General features: G+C 42.5%; 2 protein-coding genes and 1 long non-coding RNA gene across 3 annotated transcripts in view; all 3 read right to left on the bottom strand.

The window, feature by feature from the left end:
• Window positions 1–20,806, bottom strand: part of LOC311004115 (uncharacterized protein) — a gene marked incomplete at both ends in the record, with an annotated part of 80,192 nt that overhangs the window by 12,803 nt on the left and 46,583 nt on the right. The window lies entirely within an intron of this gene.
• LOC311004709 (60 kDa heat shock protein, mitochondrial-like) lies at window positions 8,062–16,265 on the bottom strand (the record flags this gene model as incomplete). Its single annotated transcript, XM_083996881.1, has 6 exons — window positions 8,062–9,408; window positions 11,018–11,196; window positions 11,905–12,079; window positions 12,186–12,431; window positions 16,100–16,163; window positions 16,204–16,265. 6 exons carry the CDS (start codon window positions 16,263–16,265, stop codon window positions 9,241–9,243), a joined length of 894 nt encoding a protein of 297 aa, XP_083853007.1. The 3' UTR covers window positions 8,062–9,240.
• LOC311004884 lies at window positions 16,308–19,711 on the bottom strand. Its single transcript, XR_014596320.1, has 3 exons — window positions 19,623–19,711; window positions 17,504–17,571; window positions 16,308–16,418 (listed from the first exon to the last, which is right to left on the bottom strand). It is a non-coding gene; the product is annotated as an uncharacterized lncRNA (long non-coding RNA).

Genomic DNA, 20,806 nt, shown 5'->3' on the forward strand with positions numbered 1-20,806 from the left:
GTCCAGGTGTGTTTGATGCTGCTGGGCAGACTGACCACTGGGAACCTCTGAGCTCTCCTGCTCCACTCTGTGGAGGAATCAGTGTCAAGTGAACATCAGGACAGAGAGATAATACAAGATGGACTTTATATGTCCCCTGAGGACGTTCACAACAGACAGAGACACTTTGGTTTCAGACCTGGTCCAACAACACGTCGTACAAACTGGTTCTTTTCTACAATAACCTGAGTCTGACTGTCAGTTACAGCTTACATCTGATCAGCTGATCCATGTCCTCCTTTAAAGTCAATGATCCGTCCCTTTGACCAGTCGCTCTTTAAAGACAGACAGCTGGGTTCAGGAGAGTCTGGTCTCTGCTGCTGGATCCTGAAACAACAACACAACTCATGTTTAACAGTTTTAGGTTTTCAAAATAATTCTCTGCAAAGTTATTTTAAGGGTTACAAACAGTGACGGCTGGTATCAATGGGCTAGTGGGGCTAAGCCCTCCCTGCATTACACAACAAAAGATGAGGAAAAAATATTATATATAGCCTATATTATATTCTCTAAATAACATACAAAAGATTGTTCTAAGTCTTAGTAAAATCGGAACTGGCAACAATATTAAATAGTTTCAAGAAAAACACAGGATATCTCTAAATGGGCTAATTTTAATCAGCCCCAGCTCACCGAGTCTGCTCTCATTCATGTTCCGACTGTGAATGATTGACAGGTGCCATGTCCCGCCCTCGCCATTGACCGACTGTTGGGGCTAACTTCATTCAGCCCACAGGCCGATCGGTTCTGACCAATCAGCAGCGGGCTGACGCAGGGTCAATGATTGACAGGCGTCATGTCCCGCCCCCTTGGTTTACTTGTCATTGGGGCTAATTTAATTTAGCCCAACACCGCTGTTTTCAGACCAATGACAGGAACCGGAGGAAAAGTTGTGTTGTTGTGGGAGGGAGAAGACAGAAACAGCGGCGCTAGGCGCTAGCATCACAGGTAGCATTACTTTACTGCTCTAAACTGTCTTTGCTAACATGAAGAAGTGGAGAATCTAGTTTCTAAACTCACTGGGAGCACCAGACTTAATGACATAGCGATAACAGACCAGAAAGGCCGTCGATATGAGCTCCATATATCGTCTTCTTTTTTTCTTTTTTTTTTAATTGAGCAATATCGTCGGGTGTGTGTGCGTGCGTACATGTGTGCGCGTGCGTACGTGTGTGTGTGTGTGTGTGTGTGTGTGTGTGTGTGTGTGTGCGTGCGCGTGCGTGCGTGCGTGTGCGAGAGAGAGAGAGAGACTGTGTGTGTATGTGTGAGATAACCAGGTGAAGTTTTTTTTTTTTTTTTTTTTTGGACTAGACCCTTCTACTTAATGCAGTGTGTAGGCCTAGTTAGTTGCTATACTTTTGTGAGATGGGATAACCCTAACTTTTAGCTGTGTTAACCATTTATTAATTTATTTATTAGCCCACCCAACTAATTTGACCACCAGCCGCCACTGGTTACAAATGTGAATGAGTTCCTTTTCCTACATTTTGTAACAATGGGCCTCATTCACCAATTTCTCTTTAAGTTCATTCATCTTCTATCCAGCTCATCCTCACTAGGGTGGAGGGTGAGCTGGAGCCTTTCTCAGCTGACTTTGGGCAGGAGGCGGGGTTCACCCTGGACAGGTCACCAGTCTATCACAGGGCCAACATATACACACACACATTCACACCTATGGGCAATTTAGAGTCACCAGTTCACCTGCATGTCTTTGGTCTGTGGGAGGAAGCTGGAGAGAACCCACACATGCACGGGGAGAACATGCAAACTCTACGTCAGATTCATGAACGTGTTGTTAAATCAAGAATGGCAGAGAAGGTGAGTTGAGAAGGAAAGTTAAAATGCCCAAACAAAAATCTACAGGGAGCGTCGGACTTCAAACATAAAAAGAACTTTAGTGCTGAAGTGGAGCGACTGCTGCAGGAAGTGAACAAAAAGCTGCTGTTATATTTAGCAGCGTCAGCAGTGGATGCAATAACAGAAAGACAGATGCATGGGAAGCTGTCAGTCATTCACTGAACGTGTGTCTGAGTTATAACTCAGCTTTTAATGAGAATCATTGAAATGTGACTCCACAGGAAGAACGTTCAACAGAAACTCAAAACCTTTGAAATGTAGTTTTGTCTTACATCTGATCAGCTGATCCACGTCCTCCTTTAAAGTTAACGAGCCAGTCCTTTGATTCGTTGCTCTTTAAAGACAGACAGCTGGGTCCAGGAGAGTCTGGTCTCTGCTGCTGGATCCTGAAACAACAACACAACTGATGAATGTGCATGTTGGAGAAAAACTGATGAGAAATATCTTCAATCTTCTAATAAACACAACAACTGACTTTTAGAGAGAAAAGTCTTTCTGACTGTTTTAAATTTTGACCTTTCAAATAAAGACCGATCAATGTAGACACTACAGTCCTCAACGCAGGCGTCCCCGGTTCGAATCCTGTGTCGGGCAGACCTTTCTTCCATGTCACTCCCCCTCTCTCTGCCTGCCCCTTTCCTGTCAACCTCTACTGTGTATGGAATAAAAGGCAAAAAAGCCGCCCCCAAAAAACTAAAAAAAAAACTCAAAACCTTTGACGTGTCGTTTTGTCTTACATCTGATCAGCTGATCCACGTCCTCCTTTAAAGTTAGTGAGCCAGTCCTTTGACAAGTTGCTCTTTAAAGACAGACAGCTGGGTCCAGGAGAGTCTGGTCTCTGCTGCTGGATCCTGAAACAACAACACAACTGATAAATGTGCATGCAAAAACCGATGTGAAATATCTTAAATCTTTTAATAAATACAACAACTGACTTTTAGAGAGAAAAGTCTTTCTGACTGTTTTAAACTCTGACCTTTGACCTGTGGTCTGGCTTTTGGTTTTAGGGGGAGGGGCTCCCTCCTCTCTGTCCTCACACTGATCCATGCTGCTGAGCTCACATCCACATCAGCTCACATACACTTTGTAGCTTCACCTGCAGAGGAAACACACATCATTCATCTGCACAGCAGCTCACATGTCCATCATGTCTCCAGCTGCTCCTCCACTGATTGGCTCTTCTCCTCTGCTTCATATCAGTGTCAGCTGAATGCAGTCACACAGCAGTGAGGAAGAGGAAGCTGCCATCAGCTGCTCTACTTCTACTATCAGTCCACTAGATGGCGTCATGAAGCTGCAGCCCAGCAACATGATCCATGGACTGTTTCCATCCACTGACACACACAAGGACTGAGATCCACTGAGTTGATGTGACACAGTCTCTGTGTGGACAGCGTCCCTGTAGAAAACCACTGGACCAAACAAGCTACACACACAACAACTGGGCCTCAACTTATTTCACCTCACAGCTCCACTATCACAGCAACTTCCATCAGGAGTTTTGTTTTAACCCTTTCTTCTTCTTCTTTTTTTATGGCAGCAAATAGTAACATAAAAATGACCCCAACTGGGTGATGTGGGTTAGGGTTAAAAAGCACAAAACATTATCACACATATTTGTGTTATAAAACAAATCAACATTCATTTCCAAAACATTTAACAGCATACATTCAATTTTTCTAACTAACTTTTCAGAATCAATCTTCATTCAGAAACAGTCTCTCTTTCTGTGGCAGCTGCCCCTCACCCAGTTGCCCCTCGCCCAAATCCTGGCCCATCACTCTAAAGGGTTATTCTGCCCTCACCAGACTGATGTCAAAACAGGAAAAATAAATACAATGCACAAATCTGCACACAACACACTATAACTAAACTAAAACACCCATAATTCAACCAAATTGCTTCAAATTTATTTTAACCATTAATACACCGTGGTAAAGTGAGCCGCTGTTTGATTTTCGTTGGGCGCGCTACAGTAAATACGGTAGGCACGGGTCTCGAGCAAAGTGAAGGTCATGAAAGATACATAAAACCTACGTGCTTTTACTGGAGAAATGTGGAGGAAAATCACTTCCAAGATGAATCAACTTTTTAGTTATATTTCACTGTCGTAAAGGGGAGAAAAATCACCTTTCATCGACATTTTACTGTAGAAATGTGGAGAAAAATTAATTTAAAACGACCTCTGTAATAAAAGCCATTGACAGTATGCTGACCTTTGACCTTACCTCACATTAATTCCTTCATATGAGTGTGTCTCATTTTTTTTTTTTTTGCATATTGTTCCTGACGTCTCACTCTACCTCTGGTACAATTTTGGTAAAAATTTTACAGTAGAAATGTGGAGAAAAATCACTTTTTAAACGACCCCTACAATAAAAGCCATTCACAGTATGCTGACCTTTGACCTTACGTCACATCAATTCCTTCATAGGTGTGTTCCTCATTTCTTTTGCATACTGTTCCTGGGGTCTTATTCTACTTCTGGTATCAGTATGCAAAAGAAATGAGGAACACACCTATGAAGGAATTGAACTGACGGAAGGTCAAGGGTCAGCATACAGTAAATGGGGTTGAGTCATTATGGGTGGGATTTTTAAGATGATTTTTCTCCACATTTCTACCGTAAAATGTTACCAAATTTGTACCAGAGGTAGAGTGAGATGTCAGGAACAATATGAAGAGAAAAAAAGAGGAACACACCTATGAAGGAATTGATGTGAGGTAAGGTCAAAGGTCAGCATACTGTAACTGGGTTTTATTATAGGGGTGACTTTAAGGTTATTTTTCTCCACATTTCTACAGTAAAATTTTTACCAAAATTGTACCAGAGGTAGAGTGAGACGTCAGGAACAATATGCAAAAAAAAAAAAAAATGAGACACACACATAGGAATTGATGTGAGGTAAGGTCAAAGGTCAGCATACTGTGAATGGCTTTTATTATAGGGGTCGTTTTAAATTATTTTTTCTCCACATTTCTACAGTAAAATGTCGATGAAAGGTGATTTTTTTCTCCCCTTCACGGCAGTGAAATATAACTAAAAAGTTGATTCATCTTGGAAGTGATTTTCCTCCACATTTCTCCAGTAAAAGCACGTAGGTTTTATGTATCTTTCAGGACCTTCATTTTGCTCGAGAACCGTGCCTACCGTATTTACTGTAGCGCGCCCAACGAAAATCAAACAGCGGCTCACTTTACCGCGGTATTAACACCATAGTATTGAACAAATCCACTAATCCATCCACTGACTCTGCTTCTGCTCTTATTCCAGCGCTTCTACCGACAACATCCACACAACATGGAGGACACGGTTCTGTCGGTCCAGACTTTACAGTTACAGCTCTGACTCAGCTACAGTAACATTATAATAACACAACAACAACAACACAACAACAACAACAACACAACGACACGTTGAAGGGCAGAGAACTCAGGTAACGACAGGTGTTAACGAGGAAAACATTCAGACTGTTCACCTTACCTTCACACGACGAAATAAACTGCGACACAACCGCGTGGTGAAAGTGAAAGTAAACTTTAAACAGGAGGAGGAGGAGGAGGAGGAGGAGGAGGAGGAGGAGGTGACTTCTGTAATCTGAGTAGACAGACTGGTGTTTTTACTGCTGTTTATTTCTACTACTGAACCATAAAGAGTTAAAACATTAATGGTAATATCGATCTTCAGTCCGCCGCTTGTCAGAAGAACATGTGTGTGTTTCCCCTGTGTGTGTTGTGTTGTTATGATGTCGTCAGGAGCGTCAGCAGGGGGCGACACTGATCCACTGCAGCAGGGACAACACCCACAGGAGAAGAACTGGGAGCTTCCTAGAAAACATCCATGGAAAAGCAGGAGGAAGAGAAGATGGAGGGACTGTATCTTCCAATCAGCTGTAAAAGCCTCTGTCAGTGATTCTGTGTGTTTGAACTCATCTCCAGTTTCCTCCAGGACGCTGCAGGACTCCATGCACGGCTCCACTCACACTTTTACCACAAAATAAAATATTCAAGGACACAAAAAGACATTTGGGAGCCAAATTAAAAATGTTAATGTAACACATTATTTATTTAAAGGGATATTCCGGCGTAAGTTTAACCCATGGTCTAACACACCTCTTTAATAATAATAATAAATAAATAAAACACCTCTGCTGTCAGAGAGAGAGAGAGAGCGTGGTGGACAACTGTGGACTGACTGAATGTGAAAGTAATCCAAAACTATAATCTGTCATCATCACAACTCAAGTTCCTTTCACTCATTAACAGCTGTGCACTTTGCCTTGGCCCTGGCCAGGGTTCCTACAAGTTTCTTAAAGTTAAATTTAAGACTATTTAATACCTTTTTAAGACCATTTATACATGAAATTAAGACTTTAGTCGGCCTGTTTTACAGCCATATCGGCAAAGAAGAAAAATGAAATTCTTGAATTTCACAGTGTGCGTTTATTTGAAAAACAGTTCACAGTAACCGTGCAAATGAACAGGGGGTCTTCATAAATGAAGTCTGCAGTGACGTATCTAGCTTGCAGGGGTTAAAGCAAAAAAAAATCTTTTGACTGAAATTTTTTTTTGCAAGCCCCCCCCCCCCCACTCAGCGTGGTGTGCATTATTGTCGTCATTTTTGCCTTGTATTTTAAACCTGATGAAGGAACCTTGTTCTAAAAGTGTTGTTTCTTTGATTCTTCAATAAATGATTCTGCATATGCATAAACCTGAAGATGCACACTGCCTACAAGCTCTGAAGTGGTCAAAAAGGTGAGTCACCAAATCCCTGTAGGGGGGTCTGGGGGCATTCCCCCCCAGAAAAAACATTTCTGATTTTAACACATAAATGAAGCATTCTGGTGAACTCTGAGAAGAACATTCTGGTGTACTCTGTGGTTCTGGTGTAGTCTACTCTGTTTCAGACATTGAGTAGGCCTACTGACTAAGGTTCCCCTATCATTGTAAGGCAACAAGGCAAGAATGGCTGGAGTGTATGAAACTTAAACTGAACTCAGAGGTCTAGTGGGGAGCAAAAACAAATCTCAAGGCATTAATCTAGGGGTCTGGGGTCTGGACCAGCCATTCAAGGGCCGTTTCCTCTGCTATTTGTCCGTGCAGCGGTGCACGCTGAAAAAAAAAAAAAAACGAAACCGAATGCGCGCCGCCACGTCCGCTCGGACCAACATATGACCAACAGGTCCGCTCGTGCCGGTGCCGACGTCAACAGCTGCAGGAGACCCAGCGCTACTACGTACCGGTATCTGCCTCCAGCGAGTGACAGTCACGTCACCGGGCTCATACGTGCAGGCAGGCCAGGGTTGCCAGATAGTGCGAAAAATATCCCCCGCACTCTTACTTTTTTACTTCACTGATTAGCGGGAGAAATTACCGACCGGGAGCCGACCTCCACCCTCCCCTCCTGTGCTCGCGCCGCCCCCTACCTCCCTGTTGAGAACCACTAGGTTAATACAACGGTCCTGGCTAGTTTTATTGGTTGAGAGCAGCATTAGTAAACCACAACAAAAACACGTGTAGCCTTTTTTTTTCCCCTCCCCTCATTTTTTCTCATTGACGGAAATCCGTCGTGGCGACGGATTACTTTAACCCCTGAGCTTGTGTTCAGATTATTTATACCCTCCTGATTGCGGTGCGGTCGAAATGATTAGTTCCGCCTCTCTGTATTTACATTATTTTTTATTAAATATTCGCGATTGACAAATAAAAACTTAAAAATAGAGAGAAGTTACAAACAGCACAATTTTTAAGACCCAAATATAAAAATTCAAGACTTTTTCAAGACTTTTTAAGGTATTATTTTCAAATTTGAAATTCAATGCTTTTAAGACTTTTTAAGACCCCGCGGGAACCCTGCCTGGCATGGCCTGCTGGTCTCCTAAAGGGGGCGGAGTCACGGCCTGCTGGTCTCCTAAAGGGGGCGGAGTCACGGTCTGCTGCTGGTCTCCTAAAGGGGGCGGAGTCACGGTCTGCTGCTGGTCTCCTAAAGGGGGCGGAGTCACGGTCTGCTTGTCTCCTAAAGGGGGCGGAGTCACGGAGAATCCCATGGGACACAGAGACAGGAAACTGTCTCAGAACGGAGCGTCTAGGTTTCTAAACCGTCTTTGACCCTGCTGTTGGTGTCCAGGTAAAAAGAGGCTGAGTAAACAACGAAACATCCGAACAATTGAATTTATTAAATTAAAAAAAAAAAGAAGAAAAGAAATAATCACCATTAATTGTTTACATTGTACAAAACAAGTTGAATGATCACAGCTATACTGTAAAGGAATAATGTATTTCTGTGGAACAGAGACACCACACTCTTGATTTTCATGTTAAGTGACAGATGGTCTGTAGTTGGACTCGTAGTTACAGCAGCACCAGGACGCCACAGGTTTTCACATTTTCTCTTCGTTAGCCAAGACCTTGAACGGTCCAAACTCCTCCTCCAGCCTCGTATACAATCAACCATTTAATGTGAAATTAATTAATTAATTATCAGTGACGTCAAAGCTGATGGAGAGAAAAGAAAAAGAAAACTCAACGCTGCATGAAAACAACTGTAAAAGGCTTCAGAAGCTCCAGACGTCTCAGTAAACATTAAACTTTAATGTTGTTTTCAACAGGTGACTCTCAGACTCTGTAGGCACTCGATCTTTCCTCAAACATAATGTCACTTCAGACACAGAAAAAAATGCTCAGGCTCTGAAAGAAAACTAGTTTAATTAACTCAAATGACAGATTTTAGCCCACATCATTTCAAGCAGAGGGGGAAAAACCATGACAGATGAAGATGACATGTATATATATATATAAAAAAACAAACAAAATGAATTAACAAAAAGCTACAAAGACAAAAAATAAAAGGACAGACACATTTCTGGCTTCTCTGGTACCGGCCCTGTTCAGTAACACAGAGCATCAATACGACCTCTTGAATGACTTTACTACAGAGATCAGTGGCGTCACCTGTGTGAGCGTTGTTTTTACATGAGAGGAACTATGAGTTGTTTTGAAGATGTAGGGTTGTTTTTAGATGAGCAGAGCCGCTGGAGGTTCTTCTGATGTAGTAACCGGTCTCCTCCGACGCCGGCCGGACCGGGGGTCGGTGGACTCGCTGCTCCTCCAGAGACGTTATAACGACGATATAAACACAGCGTGGGCAGCTCCAACAGACTCGTGGCCAAGTCAGTGTGGGCAGAGCTGGAGCAGGAGGGGGCTGCAGGGAGTTGGAGGGTTTGTTTAGTTGTCATCGTTGTCATCATTGTTGTAGTTGTTGTTGTAGTTGTTGTTCCTCAGCCTCCCCCGGCGCCGCTCTGCCTCTTAAGTCTGTACAGTGAAACGGCTTCAGGACGAGCGGCTTTAGAAACCCATGCCTCCGCCCATGCCGCCCATGCCGCCCATTCCCCCCATGCCGCCCATGCCCCCGCCCATCTCCTTCTCCTCCTTGGGGATCTCCGTGACGACGGCCTCGGCGGTGGAGAGCAGCGAGGCGACTCCTGCGGCGTCCAACAGCGCCGTCCTCACCACCTGTACCAGACGGACAGGAGGTCAATACATTTGATTTATAACGTTTTATTACGGAGCAGAAGCTTCTCACGGCTAGTCAGAGATATTACAATTAATACTCTCATTTTGCAAAAAAGATGATGTCAGAACCAGAGAAGTAGATCAGCGTAACTCACACGAACGAAAACAAAGTTACTAGGGCTGCAACTAACGGTTATTTTCATTATCGATTAATCTGTCAATTATTTAAACGATTAATCGATTAGTTGTTTGGTCAATAAAATGTTTAAAAATGTCTCAACGACGTCCTCAAATGTCTTGTTTTGTCCACAAACCAAAGAGAGACTCAGTTTTTTGTCGTAAAGGAACAAAGAAACCAGAGATATTCACATTGAAGAAGCTGAAATCAGAGAATTTTGACTTTTTTTCTTTAAAAAAAAAACTACTCAAACTGATTATTAAATTATCAGAATAGTTGACGATTAATTAACAGATTATTGTTCAATTAATCAATTAATTGTTGCAGCTCTAAAAGTTACACAACAACCGCATGTTGAAGTTTGTTTTTGTTCGTTAAATTATATTAATTTACCCAACGTAGCACTGAACTGGTAGGAATTGAAATGTCAGTGTCTCATTTGTATTAGAAAAAAAAAGATTAAAATAAACTTAAACATTTGGTATAGATGACAATTAATGACTTCAATATATCAAACTGTTCCCCTGAAAGATTAATAATTGGTCCTATATTAATAGATACTTCAAATATTTTGTAATATTTTGCAATTAGTAATGTCTTTACATTTTGACTATATTTGATTGATTGTGAAACTAATTCATGCATAATAATCCTGATACTGTGATTATTTCTCTGACATTATTCTATGTATCTGTTACTGATACGATCCTGCAACAGTCCTGCAGGAAGTCTCAAGGTTGTATTGATCCATTTGTGTTTTATAGAAGTGATGATTGATCTGATATCGTCTCCTCTTCTTCATTCACATCATTTAATATCAACAAATGATCATTTCCACATCACAGCCTCTCACCGAGTCAAGTTCATTTAAACTTACGGCGCCAAATGTAAAATTAATTTGGACATTTTCCACAGAGGACTTTTCACCTACACTGCAAAAACTCACAATCTTTCCAAGAATATTTGTCTAATTTCTTGTCAAAATGTCTCATTTCTAGTCAAAACTAATCTCTTTCCACTTTAAATAAGACTCATCACCTAAAAATTAACTTGTTTTTAGATCATTTTCACTTGTTTCAAACTAATTTTCACTTGAAATAAGTAGAAAAATCTGCCAGAGAAAGGAAGTTTTTTTTGTGCTTGTAATAAGAAAGAAAAACTTGCTCCACTATCAGATTTTTCTACTTATTTCAAGTGAAAATATGCTTGAAAGAAGTAAAAAGTGTCTAAAAACAAGCTACTTTTTAATGCGATGAGTCTTATTTTAAGTATAATGAGATTTGTTTTGACTAGAAATGACATTTTGACTAGAAATAAGACAAATATTCTTGGTAAGATATGTGAGTTTTTGCAGTGTGCTCCCCTCAGACCCTCCGACCAGCAGGTGGCAGCGTTCACAAGCTTCATCTACATCTCTGATAGACTCTGTACCTTGGTGGGGTCGATGATGCCCTTCTCCACCATGTTGACGTACTCCCCCAGCATGGCGTCGTAGCCGATCTCCGCCGCTTCCTGCAGGATCTTCTCCACCACCAGAGATCCCTCCACGCCGGCGTTCTTAGCGATGGTCATGGACGGGATACGCAGCGCCCGGCGGATGATGTCCACACCTGGACACGAGGTGAAACGGAGAGAGATGAACAAACAGCTGCTGGTTGGAACAATCTGAAGGTGTTCACGTATTACAGTCACAGTTTAAAAGGATAGTTCAACATTTTGTCAAATTGTCCCATTGCCATAATCCCTATAGTCATAGCAGTAGGTTCATTACCTTTAATTGTCGGTGCAAGCTATTTTTAGAACGGCGGAGCAGAGCCGTGAGCTGCTCAGAGCTACGCTACGGAGGCTCATGGGATTTCTTGGTTTCCCTCATCAAACTCATCAAATACACAATCCAACAACTCCACAACGCTCTGGTGGACAAGTTGTGAGCTGCACATTCACCACGCTATGAGATAATAACACAACGTTACCACACAGAGTTGTTTTAGAGGGAAATGCAGAGACTGTTGATGAAAAACTGTCCCTGAAGGCAACGTGCATCAGCGGTTTTGCATGAATTTCCCTCTAAACAACTCTGTCTGGTAACGTTGACCCTCCGTAGCGTAGCTCTGAGCAGCTCACGGCTCTGCTCCGCCGTTCTAAAAATAGCTTGCACCGACAATTAAAGGTAACAAACCTACTGCTATGACTATAGGGATTATGGCAATGGGACAATTTAACAACATGCTGTAATGTAATCTGTGCAAAGGGTTTTTAAATACTTAAAGGGATAGTTCAACATTTTGTCAGACAGTTATTGTCTGAGGTTCACTGACCGATCTTCTGGTCGTTGTTGGCTGGTTTGATGGTGTCCAGTGATGGGATGCAGCGCAGCAGAGCGCAGCCTCCACCGGGGACGATGCCCTCCTCCACCGCCGCCCGTGTGGCGTTCAGAGCGTCCGTCACGCGGTCCTTCTTCTCATTCACCTCCACGTCGCTGGTTCCTCCGATCTGAAAGAGGAAAAACGATTGAATCCTAACTTTATTCTCAGAGGAAACACAAACAAACACCCGATGTGTCATCAACCGTTTCCTCCCCGTCTTGCTCGGTTCGCACCTTGAGCACAGCGACGCCGTCCGACAGCTTGGCCAGACGCTCGTTGAGCTTCTCCTTCTCGTAGTCGCTGGTGGTGCTCTCCAGCTGCTCCACGATCTCCGCCGCGCGCTTGTCCACCTCGGCCGCGCTGCCGCCGCCTCGCAGCAGCAGCGTGTCGTCCTTGGTGATCTGCACCTCGCCGACCTTCCCGAAGTCGTGAGCCTGGATGTCCTCCAGAGCCACGCCCACGGTGTCGTCTCCAAACACCTGCAAGAAGGAACGAGTCCGTTTAAATACAACACAACATCAGGAGGAAGGTTAATAGACTGCAGGGACACGAGCGACGCCATCGGTCCAATCTATACCAGAAGTTGTGCTTTTTCCTGCCTTATTTATATATAAACTTTGCACAAAACGTAAGTAAATTTGTGTTTGGTAGATTATTTCTTTGCTGTAACAATGCTTCTTGGAAATAAGTCTGATAGCGTTGGAAAGCCTGTTTATTACCCTTTTAAACGGTGCCACACTTGTAAGGAACATGCATTTGTGGGTTGAGCAGCAGAGCTAAGTATCTGGGTTGCACCCATGAAAAATGTGCCAAATCTTCTTGTGCAAAGTTTATATATTATTTACATAATATAATATATTAATTGTCACTTCATGCAAAATAACCAGATGTTTTAATCTCCATAACGAGTCTTCCAGACGGCTCGGTCCGTCCTGTCTAGCTTTGATCACCTGTTGTTGGAGGAATTCATTTCTCTGACATATAAACTCCCTACGGCACCAACAAATAGTATAAACTTTCCTCTGTCCCACATGCAATCAATGTGCATAATCCTCACTGCTCTTGTGGCATCTTTTATACTTCTATTCTTACTCGGTTTAACATTGTTCACAAACATTGTCACTGTTTGTCTATTTGTTGTTGTCGTGTCAGTTGAACTGTCACTGCAAATCTAATTTCCCCTGGAGCGACAATAAAGCTCTGAGATAATCCACTTGGTTTAATATATATATATATATATATATATATATATATATATATATATATATATATATATATATATATATATATATATATATATATATATATATATATATATATATACATACAGGGTCCAAAACTAACACTCGCCACTCGCCAATTACGGGTAGATTTTGTCTCTGGCTGGTAAATTTTTAAGACCACTCGCCACTCGGGCGAGTTATTTTTTACAGACGAAAATTGCATTCTTTCGTTACTGGTGGAGAACGATGCTGGTATGTTGTTTTCTGACAGAGTAATGTGTCTTTCCAGCAGAGACGATCTTTGGTCAGGTAAGCGCGTCACGCCGTCATTCACAGCGTCGAGGTGGATAACTGTTGTTACTGTCGTACCCGTTTGTGTGGTTTAGCGCGCCCGGTAAAAAAAAAATGCTCTCATTGCTTCTTATAGGGCAGTGATCAGCTCCGGTGACCGTGGCGCTGACTGTTTATCCCCGTATTAATTAAAACCAGAGGGGGCCCGACACACGGGTGCTGATAGCACGGACCAGCGCGGTCCAACTTTTAATTCTCGGTCCGGACTCCGAACCCGCGCGTCTGATTGGGTTGGTTGGACACACGTCAATCGCTCTGGTCGGACCTCACCGCTGAGAACATGTGTGTGTGTGTGCGTGCGCGCGCCTGTTTGTTTGTGTGCGCGTGTGTGTGTGTGTGAGAGAGAGAGAATCAACACTACATTACCCCCCACACACACACACTCTGAGAGCAGACAGGAAAGACAGTAGAGCAGTGTTTTTCAACCTTGGGATCAGGACCCCATGTGGGGTCGCATAGAATTCAGATGGGGTCGCCTTAAATGTCTAGTAATTGAAAAAAAGAAATTACTGATAAAAATATTTTTTAAACTAATTATTATTCTTTAAAAAAAAATATGATTAAAAACACCACACACAATCCTAAACAACTGTAAGAGAGAGAGAGATTTTTGAACTAATGATAGTTCATTTGTTTATGTTCTGTCTGTTCAGCAGGTGGTGGTGGGATTCATAATGGATTAGAATTAGAAGTGTATCTCAAAAAAAATGGATTTTTACATTTTGAATTTTACTCGAACACAAATACAAATAGAAATACTTTCCCCCCCTCAACAAATACAAATACCGGATGCTTTGCACACCCCTAATTGCTAGTATTAGTGAATACTACTAAAATATTGATTGAGAATCGCATATAAAACCCAAATGACACATTAAATAATAATGACAGCACTTAAACGCAATTTTTAGTTGGTTGGCTGGTAAAATATCTGCCTGGCTGGTAAAAAAATGAACTTGGCTGGTAAGTGAAAAAGTTAGTTTTGGACCCTGTATATATATATATATATATATATATATATATATATATATATATATATATATATAGCCCATGGGTAGAGATGACCGGTACGGAGCGGTGAATAAAATAATACATGAGATCTTTTATACCTATTCAGTTTAAATCTCGACTATCTACTTTAATATACTTTTTTTAATTCTCATTTTATGGTGGATTGAAAACTTAGGTTTGGTTGTAAACTTTAGGTAGATCACAATACTATACAATAATAATAATAAACACGAAGAAGACCGACTTCCGGTGTGGATTGGACCTTGTCCCTGCAGACGCGTCCTCTTGTTAATATGAGCGGTCTCAGACACTTTATCATCAGATGTTTCTTCCTCAGTAGCCGTCTCAGGGCTGATCAATAGATATAACACTTTACTATCTAAAGTCATGTTTCCAGAGGCTCTAAAGGGATACGCCAACATTTTTTTTTTCGTGTCTTGCCTCCCTCCCGAGTCCATGACCAGCAGATAGACACCATCCTTTCGACTGTGTGTGCAGTAACAAGGGAGATAGAGCTGTATCGCCCGTAATTAGCTTAGCTCAAACACTGGAAGTGTATGGGTAGTGTTAGCCTGCCTCCACCTAAAGTCGCTAATTAGCTTAGCTCAAACACTGGAAGTGTATAGGTAGTGTTAGCCTGCCTCCACCTAAAGTCATCAGAGAAACTCTTCAGCAACTCTAAACGGAAACCAGCGGGCCGATCTTCGTCTCAGAGCTGACAAAACTCTCCGGTAAGGCATCTTGAGCGGTCAAATGCCGGTAACGGGACGAGATCGGTCAAAATGGAGGGTTCAAGCAAAGACGGTTTCTTTTGGTTCAAGCTAGCTACATCGAGGGTAGGTTAGCTTCCTATTCCAAAGTAAAAGCACAAATTATATCATGGTTTTCTGTATGTAAAGGGCAACGGGTGTTTTATTTTGTGAAAGTAACCGGAAGTGCGTTGGTCACAACAGCTAGCTTGAGTAGCGCCGAATTCGTCCAAACAAAATTGTAAACAGCTGGTATTTAGACAAATTAACGACACACTGCTGATCTAAACGGCTACTTTCTCACCTAAACATGTTTGAAATGTGGATAAAGTGAAATATTTACAGAGTTTAGAGCTAAAATGAAATCAGCTTCTGACTGCTGGTTTCAGCTCAGGTAGGAGGCAGGCTAACACTACCCATACACTTCCAGTGTTTGAGCTAAGCTAATTAGCGACTTTAGGTGGAGGCAGGCTAACACTACCCATACACTTCCAGTGTTTGAGCTAAGCTAATTACGGGCGATACGGCTCTATCTCCCTTGTTACTGCACACACAGTCGAAAGGATGGTGTCTATCTGCTGGTCATGGACTCGGGAGTGAGGCAAGACCAGAAAAAAAAAAAGTTGGCGTATCACTTTAAATGTTAAAATGGCTTGCCATAGTTTACCCGTGAGGTTCTGACCTTTGACCTTCACAGACACAGACAAATGAAACGAAGCCTTCTTCCTAAATATTTGCTCACATGCTCATTTTCTTATTCTTATGGTTTCCTATAGCAACCAACCATCCATCCTCCCTCGTCTCTCCTCTCACCTCCGATAGTCGTCTCCTGGAACTCGTCGAACTGTCCCTTGACGAAGCGCAGCACCAGGCTGGACTTGCCCACGGCCATGTCGCCCAGCAGAACCAGTTTGAACTGGCAGATCTTGGTCTGGGGCAGCGTGCCGTTGGTGCGGCCGCCGCTCCCTCTGGAGCTCATACCGGCGGCTGTGGGGGGGTGAGGGGGCTGGGGGGGGGCTGGGCCTCCTCCTCCTCCTCCGGGGGGCGGGGGGGAAGTCAGTCAGTCAGTCACAGAGTCGTCCAACGCAGTCGGGCCTCGCTGACCACGTCTTCACCTTCTCCGTGGTTTTATCTGCACAGGGAGGAAGTGAGAGACGACATCATTCACAGCTAGTGACGTCACGTTAATAGATTTTCTTGGTACGATTATTGTCAGAGAAATAATCACGGTATTACGATTATCACGATTATTATGCATTAATTAATTTCACAACATATGAATGTGTAAAATCAAATACAGTCAAAATATAATTACATTACTAATTTTTACACAAATATTTTAAAGCAGAAGTAAGCGATCCGGTCGTTTTGGCTAATGCTGCGTTCCAGGTAGGCTTTTGAAACCGTAAATTACAGCTTCATGTCACAACTTACGACTTTGTAGCGTTCCAGGCAACCCACTCGTGTTTTTCCGACCTGTTTTACCTGTGAAAGTCACTATAACGGCCACTCGTAACTTCTGACCCGTGAACTCGTACCAGATCGAACTGGTACGACTTCACAGGTCGGAAAAACACGAGTTACGGGCTGCCTTGAACGCACCATAACTTCTTGTCAGCCGATGGAGTTAGCAGCCCCCGCCCTCGTCATGGATCTATTGGTCCTCGTCCCTACGTCACCACATTCACGCGCATCCCTTGGCTGCACACACAGAGAGGACTGCCCCTTTATGCCGTTCTCTCTCCTCATTGGATAAAACTTGTAGGATACAAGGAAAGTTTTCTCCTCGGCTCAGAGCAGAGCAGAGTGACTGACAGACCCGTGTTTCAGACCAAACACTCTATAGAAGTGATTGTCATCGGAAGATATAACAATTTCAGACTTATATTAACATAAATATTCTGCTTACTTCTGCTTTAATTAATTTCACAACATAAGCCGGTGCATATTCTCATTTGTCCACGTCATAGTATCTCAAAGGAATTCTAAATCGAAAGCAGCTGGACTTGGTTATTTGTCTAGGAAGACGTTTCACTTCCCATCCAAGAGGCTTCATCAGTTCATTTTCGCATCTGACCAGGCTGAGACTGGTCTCCACACCAGATAGTTGGACCAGTTCATTGGAAAGCGGCGGTATTTAGGAATCTTTACGATTCATTAACTGTGGCGTTTAATACCGAGTAAGTACCAAGTAATGGTGACATCCCGATTCCCTACCTCCAACGCAGTCGGGCCTCGCTGACCACGTCTTCACCTTCGTCTTCTTCTTCTCGCCGTGGTTTTATCTGCACAAGGAGGAAGTGAGAGATGACATCATTCACAGCAGACAGCCCCCCCCCCTCCCAGTGGATCCAGTCTGAAGATCAGTCCTGCAGGTTTTTATCTGGACACAACAGTAGTGAGTGACCTGTGGACCGGGGCTAGCAGAGATCAAATCAAAACACTCATCTGACGTCACACAGTGGAACTGATGGAGTGAATCACAGAAAAATAAACAGAAAACGCACAGTTTGTGTCAGTGAACTCAACACGTTTGACTCTAGGGCCTGGTGGTGGGTAGAATAAAACATCTAAATAAAGCAGAATATCTCACAGACATAAGAAATTGATTGATTAATCTGTGAAATAATCAATCAAAATGTATCAATAGTGATTAGACTTGTTAGTTACAGCCTGAAAAACAACACAACTTTTAACATTTAAAGCAGAAGTGAGTGATCCGGTCGTTTTCGCTAATGCTGCGTTCCAGGCAGGCTTTTGAAATCGTAAATTACAGCTTCAAGTCACAACTTACGACTTTGTAGCGTTCCAGGCAACCCACTCGTGTTTTTCCGACCTGTTTTACCGGTGAAAGTCACTATAACGGCCACTCGTAACTTCCGACCGGTGAACTCGTACCAGATCGAACTGGTACAACTTCACGGTCGGAAAAATACGAGTTTCCTTGAACGCACCATAACAGTCCTCGTCGCTACGTCACCACATTCACGGCGTTCCTTGGCTGCACACACAGCCCTGCATGCCGTTCTCTCTCCTCATTGGATAAAAACTGTAGGATACGATAAATGTTTTCTCTTCGGCTCAGAGCAGAGCAGAGGGACTGACAGACCCGTGTTTCAGACCAAACACTCTATATAAGTGATTGCTGTCGGAAGATATAACTATTTAAGACTTATATTAACACAAATATATCACTCACTTCTGCTTTAACTATAAAAGCGATAGATACAATGAGGAGCGGATTATTACAAAACAAGATTTGTGTTTAGTATTTTGATAAACTCACCGACAGAGCTGCTTCTCTACATCTCTAAAACTAATTACTACTAAGAAATTAACTGATTAATCAGAGAAATAATCTATCAAAATGTATCAATAGGCCGACTGGTTAGACTTGTTAGTTACAGCCAGAAAAACAACACAAAGTCCATATAACCATAACTAACTAACTATAAGGAGGAGGAGTGGCTCATTATAATACAACATTTGTGTTTAGTATTTATAGGCTACGTCTAAATCTGAAACTATGTCAAGCCTCCATATTGGACAACAACACTGACAATGACGGTTTGTCCCTGAATGTCTCATCGTCTCACACACACACACACACACATAGATCCAGTGTCAGTGGATCTATAACAGCAGGATGATGATGATGATGATGATGATGGTGGTGGTTTGGTGGTGAGTTCACGGACCCCTCCTAACAATGGTTGAATTAATTAATAGGCTACATGCATGTGTGTGTGTGTGTGTGTGTGTGTGTGTGTGTGTGTGTGTGTGTGTGTGTGTGTGTGTGTGTGTGTGTGTGTGTGTGTGTGCGCGTGCGTGCGTGCGTGCGTGTGTGTGTGTGTGTGTGTGTGTGTGCAGTCTGCATGGTGAGCAGTGTGTGATGCTGCGGCTCGGACTGATGTGTGTGTGTCTGTCTGAGGATCATCACTGCACCAAAACACCACACACACACACGCACGCACACACACACACACACCGTGCAGCAAGGTGCGGACTCGGACTCGGATCAGCTGATCTCTCTCTCCCGTTAACGCACCGTTATCAGATCAGCAGCCCTCGTCGTCGTTAACACACACACACACACACACACACACACACACACACACACACACACACACACACACACACACACACACACACACAGACACACACACACACACACACACACACACACCGATCGACGACACTGGATCTTTCTCTCTCTCTCTCTTTTTTTTTTTGCTAAAGCTCTAAATTTCGACGCTCCGGTCCAACACCTAAACGCCCCTCCTGCCCGGTCGGTCTCGTGCCGTTACCGGGAGGAAACACACACCCTAGTATTTACCGTGTGTGTGTGTGTGTGTCGGTCGGCGGCTCCGGGGGTCGCAGCAGCCTCTGAAACTGTGTGAGTGTTGACAATCTGACGACCATCAGCTGTGGAGGAAAAACGTTAACACACTTCCTGTTCCTGAGGCGCATGCGCAGAAGCTGCCGCAGCGTCACAGCCGCAGAGTGACGTCAGAGCTGCTGACCGATGGACCGACCTGAGAGCAGACAGGCTGTCACAAATATGTTATCACAAATAAAATCAAAGAAGTATCCCTTAAACTCGTCCATCGTATCTATCCCTCCAATTTATTTATGCAAAGATATAAAAAAAGACATTAATGAACTCTTTTCAACATCTTTTCTGGTCATGTCCTCATCTGCAATCCTTTTGGAAAAATGTAACTACTTTTATCCGTCAACATTTCGACCAAAACTTTGCTTTGGACTATCAAAATCTATTGTTTGGTTTCTTTTCAGTCACGGCTTCTCAATTAATTAAACCAATATTATATAATCAATTTGATATTATTTTTAGCCAAAGCTCATATTCACAACCGCAAATTTACAAATCAAATACTTTGCACTCACCGTTTCAAAAACGAAATCAAACAATACATCAACCTAATTAGTCAATCTGAAAATAAGAAAGTCATAAAGACCATAGCACTATTCTCTCTGTTTCCACGTTTTTGAATAGACCTCTGTTTGCCTAACATAAAATGTACTTATCCTTTGTCTTCTCCTGCCTTTCATGATACTATGTAACTGAACCTGTTGACATTATTCCTTTTTTATTTGTAACCCCCTCATCCTTCATTTCACAATGTACGTCCCAACTAATAATTCTTCAATAAAAAAAAAAAGAAAAGCCCATCACAGAGGGATAAAAACAATATGATAAATAATAAATATATTTTATGATTGGAAAGGAGCAGGAAGAAGAATATAACTCTATATGTCTGACCCTAACTTAAAGGTCCAGTGTGTAATAATTGTCAAGTTAAAATCTGAATATCCTACCTATTAATATATTTGTACAAGTGTATAATCGCTATAAAATAAAATCTGTTTGGTTTTCGTAGCCTTATAATTCTTCTTATATATGTAGATAGATAGATAGATAGATAGATAGATAGATAGATAGATAGATAGATAGATAGATAGATAGATAGATAGATAGATAGACAGACTTTATTGATC

This window comes from Trachurus trachurus (assembly GCF_905171665.1).
Source record: "Trachurus trachurus genome assembly, chromosome: 21".
NCBI classification, from domain to species: Eukaryota; Metazoa; Chordata; class Actinopteri; order Carangiformes; family Carangidae; genus Trachurus; species Trachurus trachurus.